The sequence below is a fragment of the Odontesthes bonariensis genome, chromosome 5 (genome assembly GCF_027942865.1).
Source record: "Odontesthes bonariensis isolate fOdoBon6 chromosome 5, fOdoBon6.hap1, whole genome shotgun sequence".
In the NCBI taxonomy this organism is placed as follows: Eukaryota; Metazoa; Chordata; class Actinopteri; order Atheriniformes; family Atherinopsidae; genus Odontesthes; species Odontesthes bonariensis.
This window is the reverse complement of record NC_134510.1, coordinates 10,118,025-10,144,032: the sequence shown is the minus strand read 5'-3', so window position 1 is coordinate 10,144,032 and position 26,008 is coordinate 10,118,025. Positions and strand designations below refer to the sequence as shown.

Below are 26,008 nucleotides of genomic sequence, written 5' to 3'. Positions count from 1 at the left end.
GCGACTGGTGCACCTAAACTCACAGCCGAGGAAGAAGATCGGCATAGAACGGATGAAGAAGACGAAGCTGTGCAGCACTTATGACATGTACTCAAACAAGTTCGGACGCTTCATGTTTGGACTGTACAACCTCAAAGCGACCTCTGTGTGCAGCGCGGTCCGCGGGGCCGCGGCCCGGAGCGGCTTCAGCTGGACCGCGGTGTGCAGGCAGCGGGCACTGTGGCTGCAGGGGGCCGCCCGTGCGGAGCCGGAGCGGCGTCACAGCGGGTAGTTAACCAGCCTCTGACCCCCGCATTGTGTGGGCTTTATACCCGAAAATGGCTTTTACTGAGAGGGAAGTGAAGCGGGTATTTGAAATGTCAAAGTAGCCAAATCGTTAAAACGCTACAACCAGCTGACAGAAGCTTAAGTTGTGGGGCCTGTTGACCCCCCTGACTGATGTTTTTCACTCTCAAAATTGTAAATGCTGCTCCTCAGTTGGTGTTTGCGTCAGCAGATTCTCATCATAATGTCAGTCGGAACACCATCAGTAAAGCTCCTCAGGTTAAGCAGCTGGTGCCTTTAAACTGTGGCAATAGAAAGCCTGAACAGCATGATGATAAGGGTGACATTTTGGCTTGTTTTATCCGGCTGTATGACTTCTATCTGTCAGTTTGAAATGTTGCCATCAGGTGACCTCCCTACTAGTTGTGAAAGCTCTAGTTCCAGAGGTGTTTTGGAGAAGCTCACCGTATATTGGAACCTGATTTGTCATTTCATTTCGTCAGACTGAAGCACTTCAGGTAAATTGTTACCAAAAATCAAATCAAAACGATCAGGCGTAAATTTGGCAACTGCGAGATTTCAGGAGCTGCATTAGAACCAAATCTGAATATTATAACCTCGATAACGGCTAAATGTTTCACTTGACAGCATTCCTTTGGGCTAGGCATGGTTTATGTATTAGGAACTGAATGTAATGCAATGGACTGTAAGTTAAATATCTGCCTAAAAGTCTTCCTAAGTTCATTCTTCCTTTCTGCTCTGTTCTGTTTGCTTTAAGGAGCTTTTTTTTGCTAAATTCCCCATCCAAAAGTATTATTTTTTTTATTAATAAACCCTTTTACTTAACTGGGATCCGAGATTATCAAGTTCTTAAGTTCTTGGCCGGTACAAGAAGCTGCTGAGACCAGTAAATAGTTACAACATGGACACGCTCACAAAAACATTCTGGACGGGTCACCAGTCTATCACGGGGCAAAACATTAAAGGCATTCAAACCAATTAAATGCAGCAGTGAACAGGAAAGTCTTCTGGTTTGATTTAAAAGAAGCAAGAGAGCAAGAGTTGACGCAGACCTGCAATATCTGGGAGTTTGTTCCACATATGTGGTCCTTTAAAAACCAAAAGCAGCTTTCTCCAGGTTTTGTTTTAACTTGGGGACCCAATGCAAACCTGTTCCTGGCGTTCAAAACTTCTCGACTAGAATTAATGATATGTCGAATGAATAGGAGTGTCCCTAAGACCGACCCCTGAGGAACACCTGAGTTACACTGAAGTAGCTAGAGGAAACTCGCACACTGAGAGCTGCCCGATAGATTTTTTTTTTTTTTAAACCATCCCACAGTATGTTCAGATAGTCCAACACTGAGTCGTCTCTTTAATGCTAAATGGTCCACTGCATCAAAAGCTTTAGGTAGATTCAACATTTTTAAAGCCACTTTAGTTGTACTTTGCCCTTTTCTGACTGGAACAGACTAGAAATCTTAGTTGTTCACTTACAAGAGATTCAGTACAGACAACTTAAATTTTATATTGGTAATAAAAAAGATATTGGGATTAAACAAAGGAATGATGGCTGAATCTAACTAGCGATTCACACATTTTTCTAATGTAGCACAGATGTTGTGCTGCATGCTGTCTCAGTTTAACAGACCTTAGAATACATGTGTGGTTAAATGTGCAGCTTCATCATCTGTAAATTGTCCACTCATGTATCTTGTGTTTCCATGTGCAGTGCTCGCTCAGTCTCCCAAACCACAGTGGACCCTGCCGAAGTGAGGAGGTTCCAGTCACTGGCCACCAAGTGGTGGGATGAACAGGGAGAGTTTGCTGCTCTTCATGCCTTGAACGACCTGAGGGTGCCATTTGTACGGTGTGTGTTTGCGCAGCGTGTGAAGCTCAATTATCGGTTTTTGCAATGGCAAGGCATCACCTTTGACTCACTCTCTGTGTTTTTAACTGATTTGCAGCCAAAAGGAAGACATCTGTCCCTGTGGTATTTAAAATAAAGTCTGCATGATTGCATTGAAGGAATTGAAATTGAAGGTGACATGGTTGCACCAAACATCAGCATATTTCCAGCCCCAACAGTACATATGTGCACGCTCTGGGGGGCTGGCTGAGGCTGTTTTGATTGATTAGATCTGTTGTGGGGAAGCATGACAGTTCCCATCCAGCCAAGAAGCCCGATACGGCTCTCTCCTTCCCCCTCTGTGGTCTTATTGGGGGGGGAGGGGATGATGATGATGATGGTGATGATGTGTGTGTAGGGTGACAGTGTGACAAATCTGCCAGTGTACATCTGAGTGTAGCTGATGTGCCTGCTCAGGTTCTGCCCTCGGGGCACGTCACCATGAGATACAGCGTGGCCTCGTTGCTGATGGACCTTTTCAGGCTGTGATGCAGTTCAATTGCTTTGGTATTTTATTGCCATTTATTGTTTCAGTTTGCTTTCAGTCTGTTTAGTCTGGTGCTTGAGTTGAACGCAATTTAAATCAGACTTTTGATTTGGCCTGATACTTCTGTCCAAGATGAATATCACAGTATTTCTAGCTTAAGTTAGCTTCATCTTTACAGTTTTCAATATCTCAGACAACAACATGCTGTACTTCTAATTTTGTCCTCATGCTGTCACAATAAGACATTTTGTACCCAGTTAGGTAATGGTTCGAATTTTCTATTGGCCAAATATGATTCCATATGAAAGTTTTTATTTTTTTTCCCCCACATTGATTTATCAAATCCTAATTTTATCAGCTGCAACAGTGCTGTCAATGCTGATACTGGATGATGAATGGGCTGATGGGTGGGCATTGCGCACACACAGTGGTGAGATGCTTTGGTGGCATTTAGGAGGTTGTTCCTGTTTGTGGATGCCTGAGCGCTCTCGGATTCCAGCGGAGTTTAATGAGGATGATACATACACGTAAGTTGGCCTGTTTTTCATGATTTGTCCCCGGGGCAGAAAGCTGTCAGACAGCTTGTGAGGAAAGGAGGGAAGATATGGAGGAAGGAAGAAACGGAGGATGATCTGAGCTTGTTAGGTGGGTGACTTCAGTTGCTCAGGGTGATGTGGAGGATGCTGCAAAAGTGGACGTGAGACCAGATGTTTTCTTGAGCAGCTGCACAGAGGTTAAGAATCTTATATCCTGCCGCTGCGCTTTGTGTTTTAAAGGTGAAGTCTGTGATTGAGACAGTCTTGGTGTACATTGGAGAGCGTTTAAAAATTGCAGGAGCGCATTTTGAATTTGAAATTTTTGTCGGCTCTTCTGCTTTTACAGGGATAATCTGTTGAACGTGCACACAGCGCACCATCCCGGGAGACCGCTCGCGGAAGTAAGAATCCTGGATGTCGGCTGTGGTGGAGGCCTGCTCACAGAGGTGTGTGTGTGTGTGTGTGTGTGTGTGTGTGTGTGTGTGTGTGCATAAGGGCATGGAATTAAATGTTTTATTACATCTATGCACTTTCAGCTGCTGTCTTCACATTGAGACTCTGCTGTAAATGTGTGCACTCAGTGCTTTGGTGTCAGCCTTTACACATAATAATAAAAACAACCCTTCAGTGTCATCCTTCGTTTCTCTTGTGGTTTGACCGGTCTCAGTGTGGTGGATCAGACAGTCGGTCTTTTACAGTTGTTTATCTGCTTGCTAGTGTTTCTAGCCGGGCAGCTTTTATTTGAACTGAGGACATACCAGCTGTGTTGTGTGATCTGGGAAGACAAAGTCGGGTCCTGTTTTTAGACGCTCCATCACACAGATTGTTGTACTGAGACACACAAACACAAAAATGCCCTGTTAGGATTGCGATTGCTTCTGTGTGTCTGGGTGTCTTGTCGCTGTAAATCCTCTCATAGGAACGGATCAGCTGTAGGATGAAGGTTGTCAGCCCCTGGGTGAGAAAGAGCCGTTCTTGTGTGTTTCCCGTTTTACCAGAAGGGGGCAGTGTATCTTACAGCCAAAGACTTTTAAGCTGGGCATACACTGCGATTTTTTTTCAATCGCGGTATTCAGCTGCTGCTCATACTGTACGAGTGAATCGCAAGGGATAAAACGTCACAGCTCACGATTCCTGTTCTCACACTGTACGATCCCATGGTCTGATGCGATCTGGCTGCTCACACTACACGACACGTCGGACTCGGTCGCCGGTCGCTGCCATGCTGTTCTGTTGTCTTCTTCTTCTTCTGTTGACATTTTTCTCTTCCGTGCCTATGTTTGCGCATGCGTAGTGTGACAGGATGAGGTCAATCGGCTTGTCCAGCTGCTTCAACTGTGCGAGAGCCTCACGAGGGGCGACCAGGATTTCAAACAAGTTTGATTTTCATCCAATCGATCGGGAGGTGGTCGGGAGGGCTTAATCGTTTGTCGTTACCCCATGTATACTACACGATGCGAGACGCACGATTGAGCCAAAACTCGGCCCGATCTCCAAAATAGTCGCACGAGTGAAAATCTTGTCGACATCGGGCCAAAAATCGCACAGTGTATGCCCAGCTTTACAAGAAAAGAATTAATGGATATGTGCTCTGACATAACAGTCAGTGACATCTTTTTCATTTTATGATTCCCATTCCTACTCAGACGCAGCCACCAACGAATATCTGATGACCCCCTACGAAATATCTGGTGTCTTAGTTTATAAAACTGCACAGAAAGTTCAAACCATCTCTTACTCCAGCTACTAGGGGTGCACCGATCGATCGGCCCAATTTCCTTAATTTTAGGTGATCGGCGATCAGCCGATACTTGCATGTGAAACCGATCTATTCCACCGATCTTACCTACCTCTGCAAAGGTCTGAAAATCAGCCAGTGTCCCTTTTTCATTGCCGTGAGAGAGGTAGAAGATATGAAAAATGAAAGACTAAAGGAACTGATTTCTTTTAGTTTAGTTTTGTTTTGTTAATTTAGTAGTTTGGACTGCAATGCCCTAAACTTTTCATTTATTTTTGAGAGCACTATCTTATGTGCATCTTATGTGCAGTTCGGCAGGTCAGGCTTTTTAAATATCAGTGATTGGCCAGAAAACAGTGCACCCCTACCAGCTACTACACCAGATACACGGAGAGCTCATTTAAGGCATTAATAGTAGAGTTTCAACTACAACACAGCTGTTTGTATCAGACAAAAGCTGTTTTAAATAAAAGGGTGTATCCAATTGATAACAATGTGGAAATATGGCATTTCTGTCCGTTTCACCCAGCTGTTTTCAAACAAGTAAATGGCTGATGTTACACATGTTAACAGTCCAATCATGGTCACGATCATCTTGAATAACTGCGATTACAGTTTGTGTAAAACACTTCTTAGGTTTTTATGCCTTTTCAAAATATGGAATTATCTTTATAAGTATGATCTGAAACAGTCTTGTATAGCCTAGTAAGAAATCGGATGATTCAGTATGAACAGAGGTCTTGCTCCCCCTGCATGCTCAGAACAGAGGACTGAATCCATTGCACTCGGTTGGTTTCTGTAGTTTTTTTTATGAATTGGGATTATTTTAATGCATTTTCTTAACTGGAATAAATGGTACTGTATGATGAATGGGAATCATTTTTCTATTTAGTTTGGACTTTCTCTGCACAGCGCGATGAGATGACTTTTGTTGTGATTTGGCGCTGTGTAAATAAACAGAACTGAATTCAATGAAATATAATCCAGTGATGTCATATCTAAACATGATAGTAGTCAGAGGGACCAAACCAGTACTTTCATATGAATATTTTTACAACAATTTGCTTCAAATACTTACTAGAGTAATAGTGCTTTTATTTCTACAGATGGTCAAATACTGTTCCCACTGCTGTAAAAACATATAAGTTTACAAATTGAACCACAGTTTGTTACAAACATACAGCAACTGTTTGCTCTGTGAAAGCGGAAAGTGTAGCATGATGGACAAACTAATGGCTCATAGTTAGTTTCCTAGAATGTAATCAGTTATTTAAAAACAACAAATTGAATGTAGTCCGTTACATGTGTTACACAACTCTTAGATGCTCATATATAAGCCCCCCTTTTACCCCTGCCCATCTTTCCCCAGCCGCTGGGCCGCCTGGGAGCCAACATGCTGGGTATAGATCCAGTAGAAGACAGCATTGGCACCGCCCAGCTGCATTCATCACATGACCCGGACCTTGTTGACCGCGTGTTCTACCGAGCGTGCACCCTGGAGCAGCTCTCAGGTGAAGGGGAGGGAGAGCAGGAGGAGCAGGGAGCGGCCCAGTTTGATGCTGTTGTGGCTTCTGAGGTTGTGGAACATCTAGCTGACCTGGAAACGTTCGCTCTCTGCTGCAACAACGTGCTTAAGGTCTGTGTGTGTATGTGTGTGTGTGTGTGTGCATTTTTCACTCCCTTGACTGTTTGCTCAGGTCAGATATTTCTGCATGAATGCAGCATCTCTGTTTGAGTGTTCACCTGAGCACCTCTTAAAACACATATGGTGATTTTGTTGTCTTTGCATCTGCGGCGCGTCTCTGGGAGAAGGCGTGCGCTCGTGCAGTTTATAGTGCACTTGAGTGAAGGATGAGCGTCAGTGCTGCGGTCGGAGGATCATAATCTCCTGGGTCAGTGGGCCAAAGGAGTTAAGAGGAAAAAAACAAGAGACTCGCACATTAGGACTTTGTTTCTTTCTGATCCAAAGTCTTAAACGTGTGCTGCTTCAGGAAGCATATGCAGGAATAATTCAATGCACTTTCTTGTAATGTTAAGACTATAACACTGTGATCCCTTCCTAACCCTCCACTTCTGTTGAAACTGCTAATCTAACCTCAGGCTGAAGCTTGAGGTTTGACACTCTTACTTCCTGTTCTTCCCAGATTCTGTCAGCTAAAAGCTTTAAATCTATTCTATATGTACCCTCTTCACTAAGATAGCAGTATATCTTACTTTTGTCACTGCACCTGCAGAAGTGTCATAAATCATACTTTCTGAAGCATTATAATCCATTAAAGCCCACGCTGTGGCTCTGTCTGTCATGACTAAAGCTTTCCATTTCTCTCCCGTGTGCAGCCAGGCGGCTCACTCTTCATCACCACTATAAATAAAACCAACCTGTCATACGCGCTGGCTATCGTCGTTGCTGAGAGGCTGCTGCGCATCGTCCCCAACGGGACACACGACTGGGAGAAGTTCATCAGCCCAGTGGAGCTGGAGCGCCTCCTCGAGTCCCGTAAGTCTCTGATTTCCACGTCATAGAAGGATCGCGCCAAGCACGCTTTGCTCTCCCTTTAAAATGTTACTTGGCACGTGTGTTTGATCATATTTTGTAAAATGTCACAAAGGCTTCTTTTTTTTTTTTTTAATTAGTTTTTTTTTGTTTCACTTTAATCTTTTTCTGTACATTGAACTTCCAGCAGCTTCTTCCCAGTCTTCCAAAGCTTGTGACATTATTGCCTACAAAGAGAATAAAAGTGTGTCTCTCGTGTTCTTTGTCAGAGGGTTTCTCAGTGCAGTCTGTCCAAGGAATGCTGTACAACCCGATGTCTGGAGCCTGGAGCTGGACCAACAGTACCAGCATCAACTACGCCCTCCACGCAGTGAAACGGAGTGACGGGGCCGAGGACAGCGACCCTCACCCGGAGGACCACGCTGCAGCCGCACACAGCTGAGCCGCGCCACAAGAGAGGCACGTCAGAAAAACCAAACGATTCCCATGCCTGGATGGAGCTCCGACATCCTGTCGGCCGGCTGCGACGCAGCACACGAGACTGAGTTTGTTCAAGGGAAGAGGCAAACAGCCTCCAGATTGAGTGAGATGTAGTTGTTGTGCCACGCTCGCTTTAAGATTTCTCTGTGCTGCTGATTACTTTAATAAATGTTGAGTGTTTGATAAATGCCACATGTTGGACTTTCTTTAGTTGTGTCACTCAGTAGTGCAGTGATGTAACCACACACCCTCGGAGTTAACGATTAATCATTTTCAGCATATATACTGCTCTTCCGCTTGGTTCGGGCTTGATATTTTGCAGTCTGTATAATCTCTTTTATCAGAGCGTGCAGCAGTGGATAAACCTGATTTGTTTGGCCTCAGGCACCAACAAACCTTGGTTTTATGATTTCCATTTTTAGAAGCTAAAGCCTGTGCAAGTTGTGACCACACAGAGGAGGGGGCAGTCACTTCCTCTGGGATTATAATGGTGGAAGTATTATATAATACAAATCTCTCCCAATGGCAGAAAATAAGCCAAGCTAACCCTAACCCAACGCTCTTTATTCCACCTCCGTTAATAACTACAGTTAACTGTGTGAGATTAACTGCGATATTCAGCGCCTTCTGTAGGTGTATGATTGAGAAACGTTTCTCACTGCCCTTCCTTTGACCGTCTTATTTCCACTCGAGTTCAGCTGTGACTGAAAACAAGAGCTGGTGCTGTGACGCGCGCTCCCAGGAGGCGCGGGACTGCGCAGCCAACTTGTCTGTAGCCATGGCTGCGTTGGCGACTTTGGTTTACATCACTGACCGAGAGATTAAGTGTTGCTACATCATTCGTTCGTCTCTAACGGAGTCTCCGCCATTGACCCGAACACCGACAGCAGGTGTAAACGGCAGCCAGGAGCTTACCGGCAACACAGCGACAGTGATGTAACTAAGCTACAGGATCCTCTTTCCTCGAAGTTGTCTCCATCCAGTCTTCGGCATGCATGACAAACCGACCCACAACACACCTGCTGCCGGATTAAGTCGTCAACATGAGGGTCCTCTTGCACATTCGAACTTGTACCAGAGTAAGTCGATACTTTTATCCACTTTTAGTCATTTAACTCCGAAATAAAACTCCAATTAACGGCAGACTACAACCTGTCAGGTGACGCGCTGCCCGCTTCGACCTTATTAAACGGACACCACGACTTAACAGAAGACTTGAACTTCTCCGTGGCGCTGTTTCTATAATGATTTATCTTTTTTTAAAATGCTCAGGCTACGTCACCACGATAACTCGTCGTAATTAGATAATTGTTTTCTTGTTATGAAACCTGTAAAAGTCGAATAAAGCAGCAGACTAAAGCTGAACAGCCGTGTTACTGTAGGAGTCGGTTATAGCCAGTTTAATGTGCATTAATGAGAGGTCACGTGCATTCTATATGGCGAGCCCCTGGTGTCGCTGGGATTGAGGGGGGTCGTCAGGGCGGGGTGACTCCTTCACGGGAGTAAGACAATGCCCCCCCACCCCGCATCAAGGGACCAAAGTTTAATACCGCAAAACCGGAAGTTGCTTCGCTTTCCCTTTAACATAAAAGTCGAGTCAGTGTCATGATATCGTCACTGTCTCTTGACTGGTCGTTGTTACTCGTATATGTTTCAGCCTTAAAGAAGTAAATGATAGTTAATGGAACAAAAATATCAGATAAGAGAGGAAGTCTACCACTTTGTAACTTCTTACAGAGCTTTCAGTAATTAATGTCCCCTGTTTTTGGGGACTACTTTGTAGTCAGGATGAATACGGTGTAGCCTATAATACGCCGGGCGCTCTTCCACCACCGTTAGATTCTATTCATGATACCAAAGTAGCCACTGAAGATGGATGTTTTTGCGCCCACTGGAAAACACGTGAAAGCAACTTCGGCAAAAAGGTTTTGTTGGCAGATACAAACAACTGCTTTGCAAAAATGAATTAGAAAAGTAGTTTTGAGTAGTCCGATTGTTTATCAAATGTTTAACAGAAACAGCTCTGTGCATGATTAAGCTCGTCTTAGTTCATTTTTTTTATCTAATAAATGAATACCAGATACTCTTTGGTTTCCCGCCTTTAAAATGCATTTCCCAGCAGATATTCTTTGTTTCATACAGTAATCAACACGATATTTTTGATTTGGTCACACGGAATGAGCAATGGTGAGATGTCACTGTCTTCTTTCTCTTGAATTTATAATCTTTTTGTGCAAGGCTTTTAAAACTGACAAAATATTGGAGAATGTAAATACCAGATTGATGATTAAAGTAGTTTGAGCCCCAACAACAATAAGTTGGAAGTCATTGTAAAATTTGATGGTTGGAGCCATGAAAGAAAGGCTCATGTGTTTGTAAAGTGTGCGTACCCGACAGTTACAGCGTCTCGGTAGTTTATATACTTTGTTAAAAAAAAGTTTCCCATGTTAACAGTAAATAAGAAAGACATATGAAGTAGTTTGATACTGTGAGGTCACAAAGCAACGTTAGCGTGACCCTGGAAATTAGAATTATTTTGAAAATTCAAACAGGAAGTTACGGTGTTGTGTTTCTAAATTACTTGATGATGCTTTCTAGAACCTGCAAAGTAAGGCCAGCTGGGTGCTGAGCATCTTCCTGGTGAGGAGGAGGAGGCGCAATGTTTACACTCTCCAGTTTTCTGGATAAGTAGCCATTAGCCTCAGCGCCGCCATGCCGTAAGTAACCTGCCGCCGGGCGTTTCAATGAAGCCGAACGGGGACCGCAGCAGGGAGGAAGCGGGGTGGTTGTAACCGAAGGCGGTAGGATGCACTGGGCTGCTGGCTTCGCCTCCTCGCGGCCGTGTGTGGTTGAACTTGGGCGGAATCACACCCTTCCGCTCGGCCTGTGCAGCCCCGAGCAGCAGCAGTCTTTGTATGGCTACATCATCGCCTTTCCTTTACAGGACTACGGGGGCATCATGTCGGCTCTGGGCTCGGACTCCTGGTGGAAGAAGACCCTGTACATCACCGGGGGGGCCCTGCTGGCTGCTGCAGCCTACCTACTGCACGAGCTGCTTGCCATCAGGTAGGAAAGCAGAGGCAACACGACTGGATTGTTATTTATTTATTATGCATCCCACAGTGCTGCGGGCCTAATTTATAATCACACCTGCTGGCGGTGACTGATCTGACGTCATAACAGTATAACGCCACAGATGGATCCCGGATTGTGTGGCCAGTTTCTCTGCAGATCTCGCGTTGATCGATGGGTTTTCAGTGCTTGTTTTCCTCCCTCCAAGGACACGACAGTCAGAGGAGGAAATAAATAAATATAAAAAGAAGGAAAGAAATGAGTCACGCGTTTGCTAGAGTGCCAGCTCCCGTGCCAGCCTCGTCGGCACCTGAGCGTGTGTGAACGAAGCTCTCCTTGGGCGCTGCAGAGTCTGTTCGACCCTGTCCAACCCTGTAATGAAATCTGTAGTGAATACATGCAAAAGCTGCTTAGAAAAACAAACCACAAAAAAAAAAAAAAAAAGATTTGCAGCTGTACCATGTTATCAAAGGGGATGAATGAGATGCAATAAGTCCCCGCACATGGAAAAGTGAATTACACGCGTCTATTGTCAGAGCAAAGAATGCCCGCCTGTCAGTGGAGGGATTATTTTTGGGGCCAGGCCTGTGCCAGGGACTAAGTACATCCTGTTACAGTGGCCTCATAGTTTCTGCTTTCACTGCCCCTCCCCTCTCTCCCCCTCCACTATAAGCCGCGTAACCTTGCATTCGGTGCTGGAGCGCTGCTGCTGAATCACGTGCAGGCTGCTGAGGCTGGACCCACAGCCTGCCGGCGTCATCTGCTTATGCCATGTGATGCGTCGTTGGCGCTTACAGCGGCAGCCGCCTCAGTGGGCAGCTTCGACTGTTCCCCTCAGTGAGACACTTAATCTTCTGAGAGCATTTTGAATGGTCCTTCAGGGTGAGTCTGAATGGATAAGATGCAGAAGGGACATCATATATAATGACAGTATACCCCCCACCCCCCCAAACCGGCGAATTTCACTAAGCTGGGGAATGGTTTCAGCACCATATGAGTATGGACAGCGGCTTGTAAGAGCTAGACATTTTTCAGCACCACAAAACAGTGGACAGAGACACAACTCTTGAGTGTGTAGACTGTGATGTGGTGAGACAAAACCAAACCTCTCAGTGTAAACAAAAACCTTCCATAGCTAATCTACTTCAGTATCTGTTCTGTCCAAATTGGATTAGGCATCCTACTAACATTATGGCCGTATGTGTACAGTGAGCATGATTAAGAAGAAGAAGAAGAATTGCAAGTGCAGCATTTTACCTCTGACCTCTTTGAATTAATTAATATACAACCAGGAACACTTAACCTTTGGCGCAGACTATGCTTGCAGTTTCATGAGCGGTTTCAAGTGTCGCCAGTACACCAAAATAAGGAAACATATCAAACTTGTTGAGATATAATGACAAGTTTTGTCCTTTGCAGATATGACAAACAGTTGTAGACACCATACCAACCACATCGCCTCAAAGGCAGAGTTACTGCAAAAAAAGGCCTCTTGATCTCAAGATTAAGTGGAGGAATTTCTGGGATAAAATAATGTCCAATGATAAGTAGAGCAGTCGTTGCCAGGATACTGTACGGTTACATTAAGTCATTCAAACATAAAACGTATTGGCAAGTGATAAAAGAGATGCTAAACAGACCAGAGGGTCTGTGTGTCCGGCTGGAAGATTATGCCTAACATCTGATGAGAAACAGATTTGACATCAGAAAGTGGCAGCCAAAAGTTTGGAGACATCTGCTAATTTGAAACGAATGGAGAAAATGTGTTCAAACTTCAGACTTCTGCTGTACAGCCATGTGTAAAAGAATGGACACAAAGTACAGCTTTACATTAAAGGGATAGTTCGCCTCTTTTGACATGAAGCTGTATGACATCCCATATTAGCAATATCATTTATGAACATTGACTTACCCCTCGCTGCACTGAGAGCCAAGACACTTTATTTTCGGGACCCTAGCAAACTAGTCGGACTACCTTCGTCGACGCCAAAACTCAGCTGTAACTCGGCTCACAGGAGGGGGTAAGAAAATGTTCATAAATGATGTTGCTGATATGGGATGTCATACAGCTTCATGTCAAAAGAGGCGAACTATCCCTTTAACCAAATGAATAAATATCCCCTGGTCCTGTGTGAAGAACTAAGTGAATGGTCAACTAACCATCACACCTCTGCCCCACCACCGTGGAGTTTTCACTGAAAGTGATGTTGTTAATTATGGTCAAGCATCTCCACTTTGCGAACCTAAGCCGAGCTGCCGTGTTCTTTTCAGAAGCAGGAGGCTTCTCCCGTCAACCCTTTCAAACAAGTCAAGCCAGTTAAGTCTTTTCCTAATTGAACTTGCATGACCTTTAACATTTAACATGCTAATCAAGACCTTGTATATAAAAGGATATGCACAGCATGAATATACGTGTGAATAAGAAACACATTACAAAGTGTTTTGTAGGACCTAAAAAAGGTGAGAGGACTTAAGTGTGAACAATGTGACTGCGGACCAAAGAGGCTGAGATGTACAGTAGTTCTTGGGTTTGTTTCAGTTTCTCTGAGCAAACATTTGCTCAGAGAACTGGGATAATTGCCAACTGTCCTCGGTTTTTTCCCTGTTGTGAATAATCGTTCTCGCAGTAGAATGATGGACTCTTAAGTTGTTTGGAGATGGTCTTATAACCCTTCCCAGATTGATGAGCAGCAAAATAGCCTCTCTAACATCACTGCTGATGTCTTTCCTCCTTGGCATTGTGATAAAACACACCTGCATGCTACAGATCAGCAAACTGCCAAGACTTCAGCTTTTACAGAGGTGCTCACACATATGATGATCAGTTAAATCAAGTGCATTTGATCAACAGCACCTGGCTGCTACTTGTCTTCGTCATTCCTGTGTAAGCAGTAAGCACATGTTGTGTTCATGTTCTGCATGTTGCCTTGGTTTTTGTTGAACAAATAACGACACAGTGTAATATTTCTTAAGCTGCTCATCTGAGGCTGAGTTGTGAGACCTTGTATGGGTCACATGATTTTTTTTTTTGTAATGTAAAACCTTACAAATGAAAGGATGTACCTTATTTTTCACATGACTGTATATCAAAATTGTGTTCTTCCTTAAATCTGTATCACTGTCTAAGCAGGGTTTTTAACAGGCCCTGTTTAAGTGTGAGAGAAATGTTCTAAGATGCCTGAATGGATGTGTGGTGTGACCAGGACCACAGGGGTGAAAATCACACACAATTCTCTGCCTTCTTATTCCCTTTTGTTATGTTTTCTCCTTCTTAACTGAGTGCACACTAGTTCATCATTAAGCCCTTTACGACTGCGGGTGGAAAGTTCCGTTGGGTCTTAATGTTAACTCGGACATGGAGCAGCGTGATGACTCATTTACTCAATAAATCCAAATCCACCAGAAGCTTTTTCTACCACTCCACTTATGCAGTGGGGCAATGTTAGCGGCATTTTCTAGTCAGTAAAACTACATTTCTAGGATTGTTCTTGTGAATTAAATCCGACATCATTTTATCTGGTGAACACAGAGCAAATCATCAGTATAAGATCCATGTGATTTAATGAAATCGCACAGCAGCCTTTTTATTTGCTGAACATGACACACAGACAGTTTAGAGCTCAACCATGACTACAAAATGCAACTAATTTGTTGAGAGATGATAAAACAATTATGCTACTGCAATTTCTTTTTCCTTCTCTTTTATAAGTGCTTGTTGGTGGGTAATAAAAATACTAGAGCTCAGGGATGCAGGGACTTGCTGCTGTGTCACCTTGCTATAATAAACTCCACGTATGACCTGTTCCTCCCAAGAACGTTTGTTAAAGCCTGAATGGTATTTATCTCAAGGTACCAACTGACCCAGAAAACCACCAGGAACACCAATCACTCCTGGCCTGACTGGTTCACTGTCCATCTTTTTCAGGAAAGAATATGGCTGCTGTCCTTTAAGGTGGCAAAACTCCACAAAAGCAGATATTACGCTGACATTTGCCAGTTTATTTAAGGTTAGGCTGAAATAATAGTTTAGATTATTTAAAAAAATGTGTTTTTCTCCGTTTGTGCTTCCTGTAGGAAGGAGCAGGAGCTGGACTCTAAAGATGCCATCATCCTCCATCAGTTCTCCAGACCAAAGAATGGCGTGCCCAGCCTCTCCCCCTTCTGCCTCAAAATAGAGACGTACCTGCGCATGGTGGATCTGCCTTACCAGGTGACTAAAGTGATCATGGCTGTAGTTTTTGTGCAGAAGTTGTGTCTGCTGGTGAAGCCTGAGTTTCTTTGGTTGGTATTTTGTGTCATTAGACACAGATGTTCCGGTTTTCTGTCAGAAATATGAAACTGTCCTTAGTTAAAAACAGTAGATTTGAAAAATACATATTTTATATTGGATAAACTCTGGAATTATGTCCGCTAGCTAAGGCACAGTGTGCTTCGTTGCAGTTCATGGCGGTTAAAGTAATAAGATCACATCAAAGCACGGCTCAGTTTTGTATCCCTCTATACAAGACACGCAGGAATATGAGGATTCAATGATGCTTTGTGTTTTACGCACAGATTTACAAAGACTGTTTTTCACAAATGAGCACCAGAGAATTTGTGGATAATGTGTGGAGAATAGGGAAGGATGCAGGTTAAAGCGGGGGGAGTCTCTGTTTGAGAGGAGGTGTCACTCTTCTAAAACCTCCTAATATGCACGATTAAGCAGAAAGTTCTGTAGGAATGTAAAACGAGACAATTCAAGGTAAACACAAGAAACTTGTGCTAAAGAAAAAAAAAATGGACCAGACTCAGTGAATAATTCCCTATACTCCCTATATAGATCAGCGAGCAGTGCTGACCAACATGTCATTGGGGTCATCAGGTGGGAACCTCCTTTCATCAGAAATGTGAAATGAAAACATGGAAATAAACAGGCTTTATTTATGGGCTCTGGGAAGTAGATACATCGTAAATCACATTGAGTAGATTGATATGATGTAAAGGAAATGATACAGAAATAAGTAACAAATCAACAAAGAAAGTATCTAAATATATTCCAATGAAAACATAAATTAAGGTAATTAAATAGCCACGTTAACTCAATCTTAAATTAATTAAGTTTAAGATTAAAGCAGTGTCTGTTTCACATTCTATTAAATCATTTTTACATTTGATTTTAGAAGCATTTATCATCATATAAACTTATTCATTTTGCCATTTATATAATTTTGTATTTATTTGGTGTTATTGCAGCTTCAGTTCTCACTGCTGCTTTACAGGAATCTTTAACTCATATCAAAGATCCTCGAGTGGATTAAGGGCTGCACTTTGACTTGGCCATTCTAGAACATTTTAATATTTACCTTTTTAAAGGGGCTCTTTGTTAAAAATAATAATAAATTCAACCACAGCTATCAACAGAATTGGGGGAAAAAAACAATACTGAAGACGTTTTTATAAGAAAACACCTTTTATAATGTGTAGATGAGGTGAAAGTTTTTCTGGAATAGCACTTTGTGCTACTAGATGGAACATGTGTCACCGCAGTGTCTAGTCTGCTCTAGAGCCAACAGAAGCAGAGGAAACAGTCGCGAGCAAACAACCTGTAGGCTTACGAGTATCAGTGAAAACACAAATAATGTTTGCTCCTGGCAGGCGAACATTGTACTCGCCTCCCCTCCTCCCACAAAGAAATTCTTCACATGAAATGACAGAGAAAGAACCAAAACAAAAGTGAATATCGGTGTTGCTTTTCTTCACTGGAGACTGGTTTTGGGCAGTAAAGCACAGATATCTGAATTTGCAACTTTTCTTATGGACTGGAAAATAGAAAACTTGTGTTTTTAACATCGTGGAGGCAGCTGTCGTTGTAGCTGTATTTTTTCTTCCGTGTTGCCATCCATCTTGCTGCATAATAAACACACAATGCAGGGCTGAGCCTCCTCTGTTTGGTGTGAGAATCAGACATTTGATGTGATAAATGTAATTTGATTGATATGTGAAAAGGTTACAGTGTTGATCATTCATTCATTGCTCATATACTTGTGAGCTGTACACATGTAAAGGCAGCTGTGTTGTTGTACTCAGCCTGCACATTATCAGCTGTTAGATCAAAATTAGCATACGCTAGCTGTGTTGTTGGTCGTTTTGCTTGGTGATTTTTCAGTTGAAATGAAAGGAGCCAGCAGTATTGAAAAGGCAATAGAGCCAAAAAAGAATTTTTTTTCTCTCCCTTTGATACGGTAACCTGGTAGAAAAAAGAGAAGACTTATAAATCTTATGTGGTAAATCTAAATCTGACCACTTGAGGAGATCATTTTTGAATACCAAAATGACAAAATCAACATTTCTACCATCTGAGTGTGTCTTTTGCATTATAGAGCACCATCTAACATTCATCGAACAGATGAACAGTCTAAATTGGTGTTCTAGTCATAAACTTCAATCTCTATTGTGATGCTGTGCAACTCCTTCTGGGTAAACTGGAGCTGTCATTGGAAGAGAGGCAGGGCCAGGCCTGGATAGGCCGCCAGTCTGTCACATAGAAGTGCAGTTTGACGTTTAGGGTTTAAGTCATGTACATGTACTGTTGTGTTAAGAATACGCCATTAATATCTCACATGCTGTTGGTCACCCTTCTCTACCTTGTCCACCTTGTTATGATGTGTTTCTGCATTAGTTCAAAAGGGATAAACTAACCTCTGCCTCATGGCCACCCAAGTTTCTCTCGTACACTTCAAAGGGAAAGGTTGAGAAGAGGGTTCTTCATTTGGCTGCAGTCTTCAGCTTCACAGCTAGATGTCACTAAATCCTATATGCTATGCTTGTTGAATTGGGTTTAAAGAACTTATAAGTGTAAAAATAAGATCAAATGTTTCCATCTTTATGATCACACACATTCAAAATGTAAATATGTGCATACATACATGATATAATTCAGGTAAAAGTATACAAACAACAGGGGAAAAGTTTTAAAAGTCCAATTCTCACATGAAGCTCCTTCCCTCTGCAGAACTACTTTGATGGGAGGCTGTCACCACAGGGAAAGATGCCGTGGATCGAGTACAACCACGAGCAGGTGTCAGGGTCAGAGTTCATCGTGGACTTCCTGGAGGAGAAGCTGGGCGTCAACCTGAACAAGAACCTCACCCCTCAGGAAAGAGCCGTGTCACGAGCCGTCACCAAAATGGTTGAAGACCACCTCTACTGGTAAGGGAATCGCACTTAAACTGTTCCACAACTTACAGCTGTGTCTGTCAAAGCCTTTTTTTTTTTTTTTTTTTAGAGTTCCAGGTGTTGTAAATGACTACTTTTGTTGTTGTTAAGCTACTTTTAGATGATTTTGAAGAGAGAATGAAGTGCTATTCCATTATAATTTGATGTAGTTTATGAAAGATTCTATGTTTTTATTCATATTGTTCATCATATTCAAATAACCAAACGATATCAGAAGCTTTAAAAAAAAAAAAAAAAAAAAAAAACTCTGCCTGAATTCCATTAAACATGGTGTAGAAGTGGCACACGGAGAAGAAAATAATCCATTATATTTTGGTTCTGATACAGATCACTTTTTTATTAACCGTATTAGCGCTGCGCCGGGATCGTGATCAGCCTTGGCGGCGGATTTGCTCTCTGAGTGTCCTTCTAGCTTTATTTAAGCATTATAGATAATGCCTTCCAGCATTGGCTGGGCTGACTCCTCCCTAACCCTGCTGTGCTTTCTGCCATCCTTCGCAGTGGTGAGTCACTCCTGTGCCACAGGGGCAGACATGCACTGCTGCTGCCGCTGCTGCTAGGAAATAATTTTCCACACTCCTCCCTAACAGAGAGAGGCACAGAGTGTTTTCCATTACCTAAAAGCCCTATCCATCTTCCACCACCCATCCCCTCAGCATACACTGATCTAACCTTGGCTGATCCCGTGCCATGTGGCCCACTGTCCTCTGTTTAATAATGTCAGGACTCGCCTTGAAGGAAATTCTTGTGTCTTACTCCTAAATTGTTAAGAAGATAGTAAAGAGCATGTGACATATCATAGTTTTATACGTGTATTATGTGAGACGCAAACAGAGAATTTAATAAGGTTTCTCTAATGCAGCAGAGGTCACTGATGTAACTCCCATTCTCCCCTCTCTCTTTTCTCTGCTACTCCATCCTTGCTGCCACAATTAGAACCACATATAGACCTGTTTGCTGAATTATTTATGTCAGAGAAGGGCAGTGTGGCAGCTTGTTGCTGTGGAGAGACAGAGGCAAGCAGCAGCACTAAGATCCAATTGTATCCCAACACAGAGAGTCACCCTGTTGAGCTGAGCTGAGCTGAGCTGAGCTGAGCTGAGCTGAGCTGCGAAGCTTTCTGTCGAAACAGTTTAAGTGTTTTTAACGATGTTCAACAAAGAATATTCCTTTTCAAAGTATATGATATTAACAATAGTTTCTTCTAAAGCTACCCTTGTGAAAAATATTACATTGACTATCAATTCAAGGAGAGATCGTGCAGTTCCAACTGCAGCTCAGCGAGAATTTAAGCTGTTTTAGCTCCTTTTTAGCTAAACCAGGCTAATAAATGACGTTTCCAACCACAAACACTGTTCTCACCGCAATGCTGTCAGCACAGTTCATCAGGAAACAGATGGACAAAATTAGTTACGAGAAAGAAAAGTCAAATAATGTGAATATTGGACACAAATAGAGCGTCAAATGAAAACTAATGCAAGCTACTGATGTACCAGCTGTGCACAACTACAAAATAATTTTGTATGCGTTTGTTTGTTCAACTGCTTCAAATTTAAAAATACTTGAGATATTTTTCGCTCTCAAAAAGATAAATTGCCATTATTAATTAGGTAAATTTCTAAAAAATGCATTATCAGACATAAATTTGACCCTTTGTATTGATTACCCGAAACAGTAGTTATTTTAGGTGTACTGCTGTCTGGATATAAAAGCTGGACGCAGCCATCTCCTGTCGGTTTGTCGACTACTGTTTTGAGGTCTTACGTTTGACATTTGTTTTTTACTAGTTTGGTTCTTTGGAACCAGGAGCGACATACACACAATGGCTCTGACTGAGAGTGCATGGAGCAGCATGTTACTCAGAGTGGTAACACTTCTGGAAATGTATCATTTTAAGTCTTAATACAAACTGAATAGGAGATTTACATAGGAATTTCCCCTGATAGAGTTGTTGCTGTGGGGAAAAGAAATATGAGGGGTATTTTTGTATGTTGTTTGTTTGTTTTTTTCAGGGCTGCAAATGTGTTTGTTTGGACATTTTTACATTAAGCAGTCTCGAGATGAACCTGCTTTTTAAGCCAGCTTAAAGAGGCCATATTTGTTACTGTAGTTTTTTTTTAACTACTTCTGCAACAGCTCAGTTTTGAGCCCCAGAGATTGCTTGTGACTCAGGTCACTTTCACCTGAAAGAAGTCTGGCTATGTAAATGTCCAAAATATCCTACATTGATTTATTTAGAAAGTCACTGTCCATTAGTTTTTTATCTTCACTACAATACACATTTCACAGGGATGAATTTGGTACAGTGAATTTTAATTTTTCTCTTTAGCTTCTGGCTATGTGTTGGGACTCTGCTTTTTCTTCTTCAAACCTGGACACAAAGCACAGCCTTATCTTATTGGGATATCAGTTAGTATAACAGGCGGTAGTGTGTGGCCAGTGGACAGTAACCACTGTGTAATGAATGCCAGATGCTTTAATTCAGTTTCTGTTGAGTTACCGTTAGTGTACAGTGAACAAAAGGACTGCAGGCCGAACACTGGGCCCTGTTAAAGGTCCTATATCGCAGCTCATAGGCTGCTGGGAATCAGGCTTCCAGGCTCTCAGATGAGCTGAAGCTTGTTTCTGTATGAGGGAGCATGAGAAACTGCCGTGGTGACAGGGTGTCACAGCTCAATCCTGTTAGTGTAAAACATCAGCTCATTACTAACATAAAGTCATGAAAAACACTTTTATATTAAAAACACTGTTTTATTTATGCAAACCTGTAAAAGTCACAAATAAGGAGATGAAGAGAATTGGCAGCTGATTTGAAGGGGGATTGTGAGATTTGCTTGTTTGCATGGAAGACCTGATGAACCACTTTGTTGAGACTAATTTCTAGTTGACATGAGCATAGCTTGTGGACCTGCTTAGGTTTTCTTTTTATTTACCCCAAAGGAAGAGGAGTCCATAAGGAGGAGCGTCCAAAGCAGCTGGAACAGGATGTTTTTAATCCATTACTGTAGTGGAATTTTATCTGCGTCCAGCTATAATCTTTTCTCCTCTAGCCTCATTCTTCATGAGAGTCAGGGACTGACTAACAGCATTTACTCGCGTGCAGAACAAGAAGCAGCCAGTTTGAGGGGCTGAATATGTGATGTGTCCTGGTCGTGAGTGGAGAGCAGTGAGACTGATGGATGGGCTGTGGGACGGAAGTGGTGGTACACTTTTATTGATTACAATGAGGTTAATTGTCGGTAGACATAAAGCTTTGTTTGGTAATAGGAGCGGCTGAACCCTAATAAAACATATTGTTGACACAACTCTACATCATTACATCTTGGACTGATGCAGAGTGGATTTTTTGTCCGTGAGGACGGTCACAGCAAAGCGCTTGGTTATTTCCATCTCATACCTTAGTGCTATGCAATGTAGACTGCACCCAAGAAAGCTCCTTAAAGGGATATTTGTATCTTGTGTTTGTTAACAACAAAAGTTCAATTCAGGTCTGAATCCTTGGAAAACTGCTTTAGGCTGTTAGGTATATCATCCGCCTTCAGACGACTGCCCATCAGATTGTGTTGTGTTAAAAGCTTTGTGGTGATTACAGAACTGACTGTTCTAATCACTGAAAAGCAAATGGGAGCTTTTTGTTTCTTTTTAGATTTAAATAACTTACACTAACATGTATGATTTGCTTCAAAGTGAAATTTCAGATATTGCAGTCTCAAGTTCTTGTTGCCTTTTTTTCAGTCTCACCAATGTAATGTCAACAAGTAGTTGTATACATGGTGTCTCCTCTCAGGACAATAGCCTACTGTCAGTGGGTGGACAACCTGGAGGAAACCCAGAAGCTGCTGGCGATGAGCGGGCCTCTGAGCGACACACTGAAGTGGCTGCTGAGCCACCTGAACGGCAGCATGGTGCGCAGGGAGATGTATGGCCATGGCATCGGACGCTTCTCCAAGGACGAGGTCTACACGCTGATGGAGAAGGACATGAGGACGCTGGCCACTCTGTTGGGTAGGGAGACAACCGCATATGTTCAGACCTTTTCCAAAATCAGAATCAGTTACAGCCTAAAATACAAAGTAAGGCTCAGGAAGTATTAATGCTGATGTGAGTAAGAAAGGGAGAAAGGTGTCTCTTATCTACTGTATGATATCCGTTTCAGGTCAGTTTGTTCTTAGATTTATAACCAGACCCTCGCGATAACAGTAGAACTCTTAGACTGGATTATATGGCCAAGTATCTATGATTAGTGCACCCCTAACTGGTTCTTTCGTACAGTGGGTATGTGTTCCTAACAAACGGCAAACCAGAGAATATTTTGTGCATTTGATCGGAATTTATGTCGGTACAAAACGTCATTGCCCTTCTGTTTGCATTAGAATTTGAGGTACAGACATGAATGAAAATGCATTAAAGAGCTGGATGACAGCCAAAGGGAATATCGGTGTTCAAATGGAAACAAACCATCAGGTGGAGTACAGAAAAGAGCTTTGTATTGATCTGTTGCCGTCATTTTAATAAATGACCACTTGTGTTAAAATGGAAATTCCCAGAGTAAAATCAGCTATACACTCTACAACCATATGGCTTATGTTTTTATTGTCTGCGATACACACGTGCCAGAGGTTTTCATCTGAAATCTGTTGTTGCTGCTGCTGTTGCACCTTCGATGTTGTGCTGTTGCGGTATATTGTGCAGTTGCTCCACAAATTTAAATAGATATAGACAATTTAATTTAGAAGTTATGTTTATTCTTGTGGAAAGGTGGACAATAACTTCCCACATACAACAGTGCATACTGGAGTGACCTGACTAAAAATCTAAGAACATCTCTCACCTGAAAACTACATTTTCCTGCACTTAGCAAGAAAGCTAGTGAGCAAGCTAGCAGATGAGCTAGAATAGCTAGCTAATTGTAATTAACACATTTAAACAGGATAGTTAATGAATAAACAGCAGATCAAATTACCTAAATATATTAGACCAACGGGTGAGATGCATGTAATAAGCCCAAAATAATGGCTAAATTGGTTGAAATCTAAGAGAAAGAGAGAAGTAACTAGAAGCGTAAAGTTAATAGATGATGATTTTACAAAATGAGCTAAAAGTGGGTAGAAACAGATTGGAAGTAATGCACAAGCAATTGATATGAATACTGCCAGTGTTGGAAAAACCACCCTCTTCCACTCCAAGAGGTGAAATGAGTAGAGTACCATTTATTAATCCCGAAATGAGCAATATTTGCTGAAATTCAACAGGATGAATTGAAGTATTGCTAAAAGAGCTATGGAAATTCAATCCATAAAAGATTGGTAGGTTTATGGTTACTAACTTATAACGTCTGTTTTTTTTTTTTTTTCTATTTAGACAGGAATTCTTCCTATGAAGGTGCTTTGAAATTTTCTCTGCGTGTTTTTGTCCTCTGTCATGTAGGAGATAAAAAATACTTTATGGGCTCTAAGATGTCAACGTTAGATGCCACAGTGTTTGGGCACCTCGCTCAGGCTATGTGGACTCTTCCAGGGACACGACTGGAGCAGCTCATCAAAGGTCAGCACCTATTCACGACTCACACATAAGTGACTAACTATAAAATGTTCCAGGGATAAACATTAAACATCGCATCGTTATGCTGTTAGTGTGGTGTGAGCTGTGAAAAGGTACTTGTAGTATATAGACACACCTCCCGTTAGCTTACAGTATCTCCCACATGTGTGAAAATTCACATTTGCAGCTCATCTTTCCTTTAAAGTACATTTTATTGATGTTTAGTATTGTCTAGAATTATGAAAACACTAATTCTGATGGAAACAAATGCAAGTCAGCTTAATGTTAAATTTTACAGACTCTTAAATAGCCACCTTAGGCTTTGATCATAGCTCTATAATCACAGCATCCTGCCAGAGTGTCGCTCGGTCAGTTTAAATACATCCGCGGAGCAATTTGTTGGATAAACAGATTGAACCCTTTGGTCGAGCTCATCCCAAACCAGTTCTTTGGGGTTTGGGGTCAGGTCTGAAAGTAGGTTTATTCCATTTCTTATAGATGTGCTTAGGGTTATTGTCTTGCTGCAGGACAAAGTTGGGACCTTTCAAAGAAGATATTGACAAGAAGCACGACTTTGCAGCATGGAGTTATATTCATGTTGGTCCAAGACCACCAAATCTGCCTCCTGCAAAAACGCCCAAATTATTACTGATACCCAGTGGTGTTTTCACTCTGAAGAATCGTGCTCTCATCTGTCTAGTTACCATTTTATTTGTTCACCACTTGATGGCAGTGATGTTCCACAGCATTGCTTCGATAGCTGTATGCACAGTTAAAAGGGGGAACACTTAAGTATCTTATCCTCTCAGAGAGCAATATCAAAGCTTGTAAAGTCAAAGGAGAGGATTCTTCGTTTCAATGCATATTTTATTATAGAACAGTATCGGACTTGCATTGCTGTTAAGCACATGTGACACTTCCTGCTGTTTTCAGTTGTAGCTCCTACATGTGAACCTGCTGTGGCTGATGTCTCCACAGGAGAGCTAATCAACCTGGCCATGTTCTGTGAGCGGATGCGGAGAAGGTTCTGGCCTGAGTGGTTTGTGGAGGTGGATGATCTTTATTACGACGGAGACAGTGAGAGCAGCAGCAGTAGCTCCCCTGCAGGTGTGCTGGACTTTGGTCTCTTCTCCCGGACCGACACTCTGGACGACAGTGACGGGAGCGGCCACTCAGCTGGACGCTCGCACACGCCTTCCGCCAACTCCGACCACTCGCTCTTTGACTCGGACGTGGGCACGGGGTCTGACAATGACATTTTGCTTAAAGAGGAGTTAATGCCAGACCAAGAGGTTTGACTTGTGACTGGCTGACAGATTAAGACTGACAGGAGACTGGAATAGTCTACGCCACAGGCTTCTGTGTGGTTTTGCTAATTAAATCTGGCTGGAACAACCTGCCCAGACAACAGCTCACACATCTGGAGAAACTGTTCTAGCTCTTCCACCTCCAAGACCCAGGCTGTTACAACTTCCTAACAGACAGACAGGGTGTTTATATGCAGAGGACACTAAGTGAACCTCCTAATATTACACGCTACACTACGGTTTGTCCCCTCCTGCATCGCCAGAACTGTCCTCACGGCAGTTCCTTTTTGCCTTATTTGTCTTGTTCTCAGATCCAGAAGTTGCCGTGAGGTTAATACAAAGTAAACGTCTGATCTCATAAAAACTGCAGCAAAGAAGAAAGAGTGTTGCTGACAAGACAGGTGGCACTTCACTTGCTATGAAATGATGCAACTAATCACCACTCTGCCATGTGTCATAACGCATAAACCCATTCAAACAGGTGGCGATTGATCATGTGGTTAAAAAGGAACAGCTGCTCTGCTGTTTACCATCCGTGTGCTGAATAGTAAGCACAGATGACATTGAGTGCCAGTTCATGTCCTACATTGATCCTTGTTTCATTTCCTTTATGCCGCTGTATGTGAGGAGAATCTTTATCAAAAAGTTGTGTGTGACTGTGAGACTCCTCCCAGATCCACATGAAGGTCTATTGAATGGAGAGCAGGAAGAAAAGGGAAAGATGAGCAGATCTGTGCCTCTTACTTTTACCAGCTATAATCTTTATGTTCTCCTCTGTGAACAATTTAGATGCTTGGAGTTTGTTATCTTTGAGTGTTGAGTTTTTCAGAATTGATTTCTTGTGGTGCAATTGCAAAGCTGTTGTTCTTATATTTGACCACTAGATGGAGTCAGCGGTCAGCATGATGTCCTTCCCCATTCTGTCACATGAAGCGTTGCCCAGCAGGAGGATGTGCGCTCCATTA

At 42.5% G+C, this 26,008-nt stretch overlaps 2 protein-coding genes across 3 annotated transcripts; both read left to right on the top strand.

The window, feature by feature from the left end:
* Window positions 1-13: 13 nt before the first annotated feature.
* coq3 (coenzyme Q3 methyltransferase) lies at window positions 14-8,100 on the top strand. Its single transcript, XM_075464881.1, has 6 exons — window positions 14-267; window positions 1,997-2,134; window positions 3,543-3,642; window positions 6,304-6,570; window positions 7,272-7,431; window positions 7,698-8,100. Exons 1-6 carry the CDS (start codon window positions 53-55, stop codon window positions 7,868-7,870), a joined length of 1,053 nt encoding a protein of 350 aa, XP_075320996.1. The 5' UTR covers window positions 14-52; the 3' UTR covers window positions 7,871-8,100.
* Window positions 8,101-8,739: 639 nt separating this feature from the next.
* Window positions 8,740-25,559, top strand: faxcb (failed axon connections homolog, metaxin like GST domain containing b). Of its 2 annotated transcripts, XM_075464880.1 has the most exons (7): window positions 8,740-8,987; window positions 10,853-10,974; window positions 15,055-15,190; window positions 17,972-18,168; window positions 21,983-22,200; window positions 23,623-23,739; window positions 24,715-25,559. In XM_075464880.1, the coding sequence occupies exons 1-7, from the start codon at window positions 8,952-8,954 to the stop codon at window positions 25,032-25,034; spliced, it is 1,146 nt and encodes a 381-aa protein (XP_075320995.1). In that variant the 5' UTR covers window positions 8,740-8,951; the 3' UTR covers window positions 25,035-25,559. The 2 variants fall into 2 exon arrangements, with proteins under 2 accessions (XP_075320995.1, XP_075320994.1); XM_075464879.1 differs by lacking the exon at window positions 8,740-8,987 and having other exon boundaries at window positions 10,503-10,974.
* The last annotated feature ends 449 nt before the right edge of the window (window positions 25,560-26,008 follow it).

What these genes read in the sequence shown, in the direction of transcription:
- coq3 (XM_075464881.1), top strand. Translation starts at nt 53, where the DNA reads ATGAAGAAGACGAAGCTGTGCAGCACTTATGACATGTACTCAAACAAG. An exon ending in CCGGAGCGGCGTCACAGCGG is followed by an intron (nt 268 to 1,996) that starts GTAGTTAACCAG and finishes TTCCATGTGCAG; the next exon opens with TGCTCGCTCAGTCTCCCAAA. An exon ending in GGAGCGCCTCCTCGAGTCCC is followed by an intron (nt 7,432 to 7,697) that starts GTAAGTCTCTGA and finishes GTTCTTTGTCAG; the next exon opens with AGGGTTTCTCAGTGCAGTCT.
- faxcb (XM_075464879.1), top strand. Translation starts at nt 10,715, where the DNA reads ATGCACTGGGCTGCTGGCTTCGCCTCCTCGCGGCCGTGTGTGGTTGAA. An exon ending in GTTGAAGACCACCTCTACTG is followed by an intron (nt 18,169 to 21,982) that starts GTAAGGGAATCG and finishes GTCTCCTCTCAG; the next exon opens with GACAATAGCCTACTGTCAGT. An exon ending in ACTGGAGCAGCTCATCAAAG is followed by an intron (nt 23,740 to 24,714) that starts GTCAGCACCTAT and finishes ATGTCTCCACAG; the next exon opens with GAGAGCTAATCAACCTGGCC.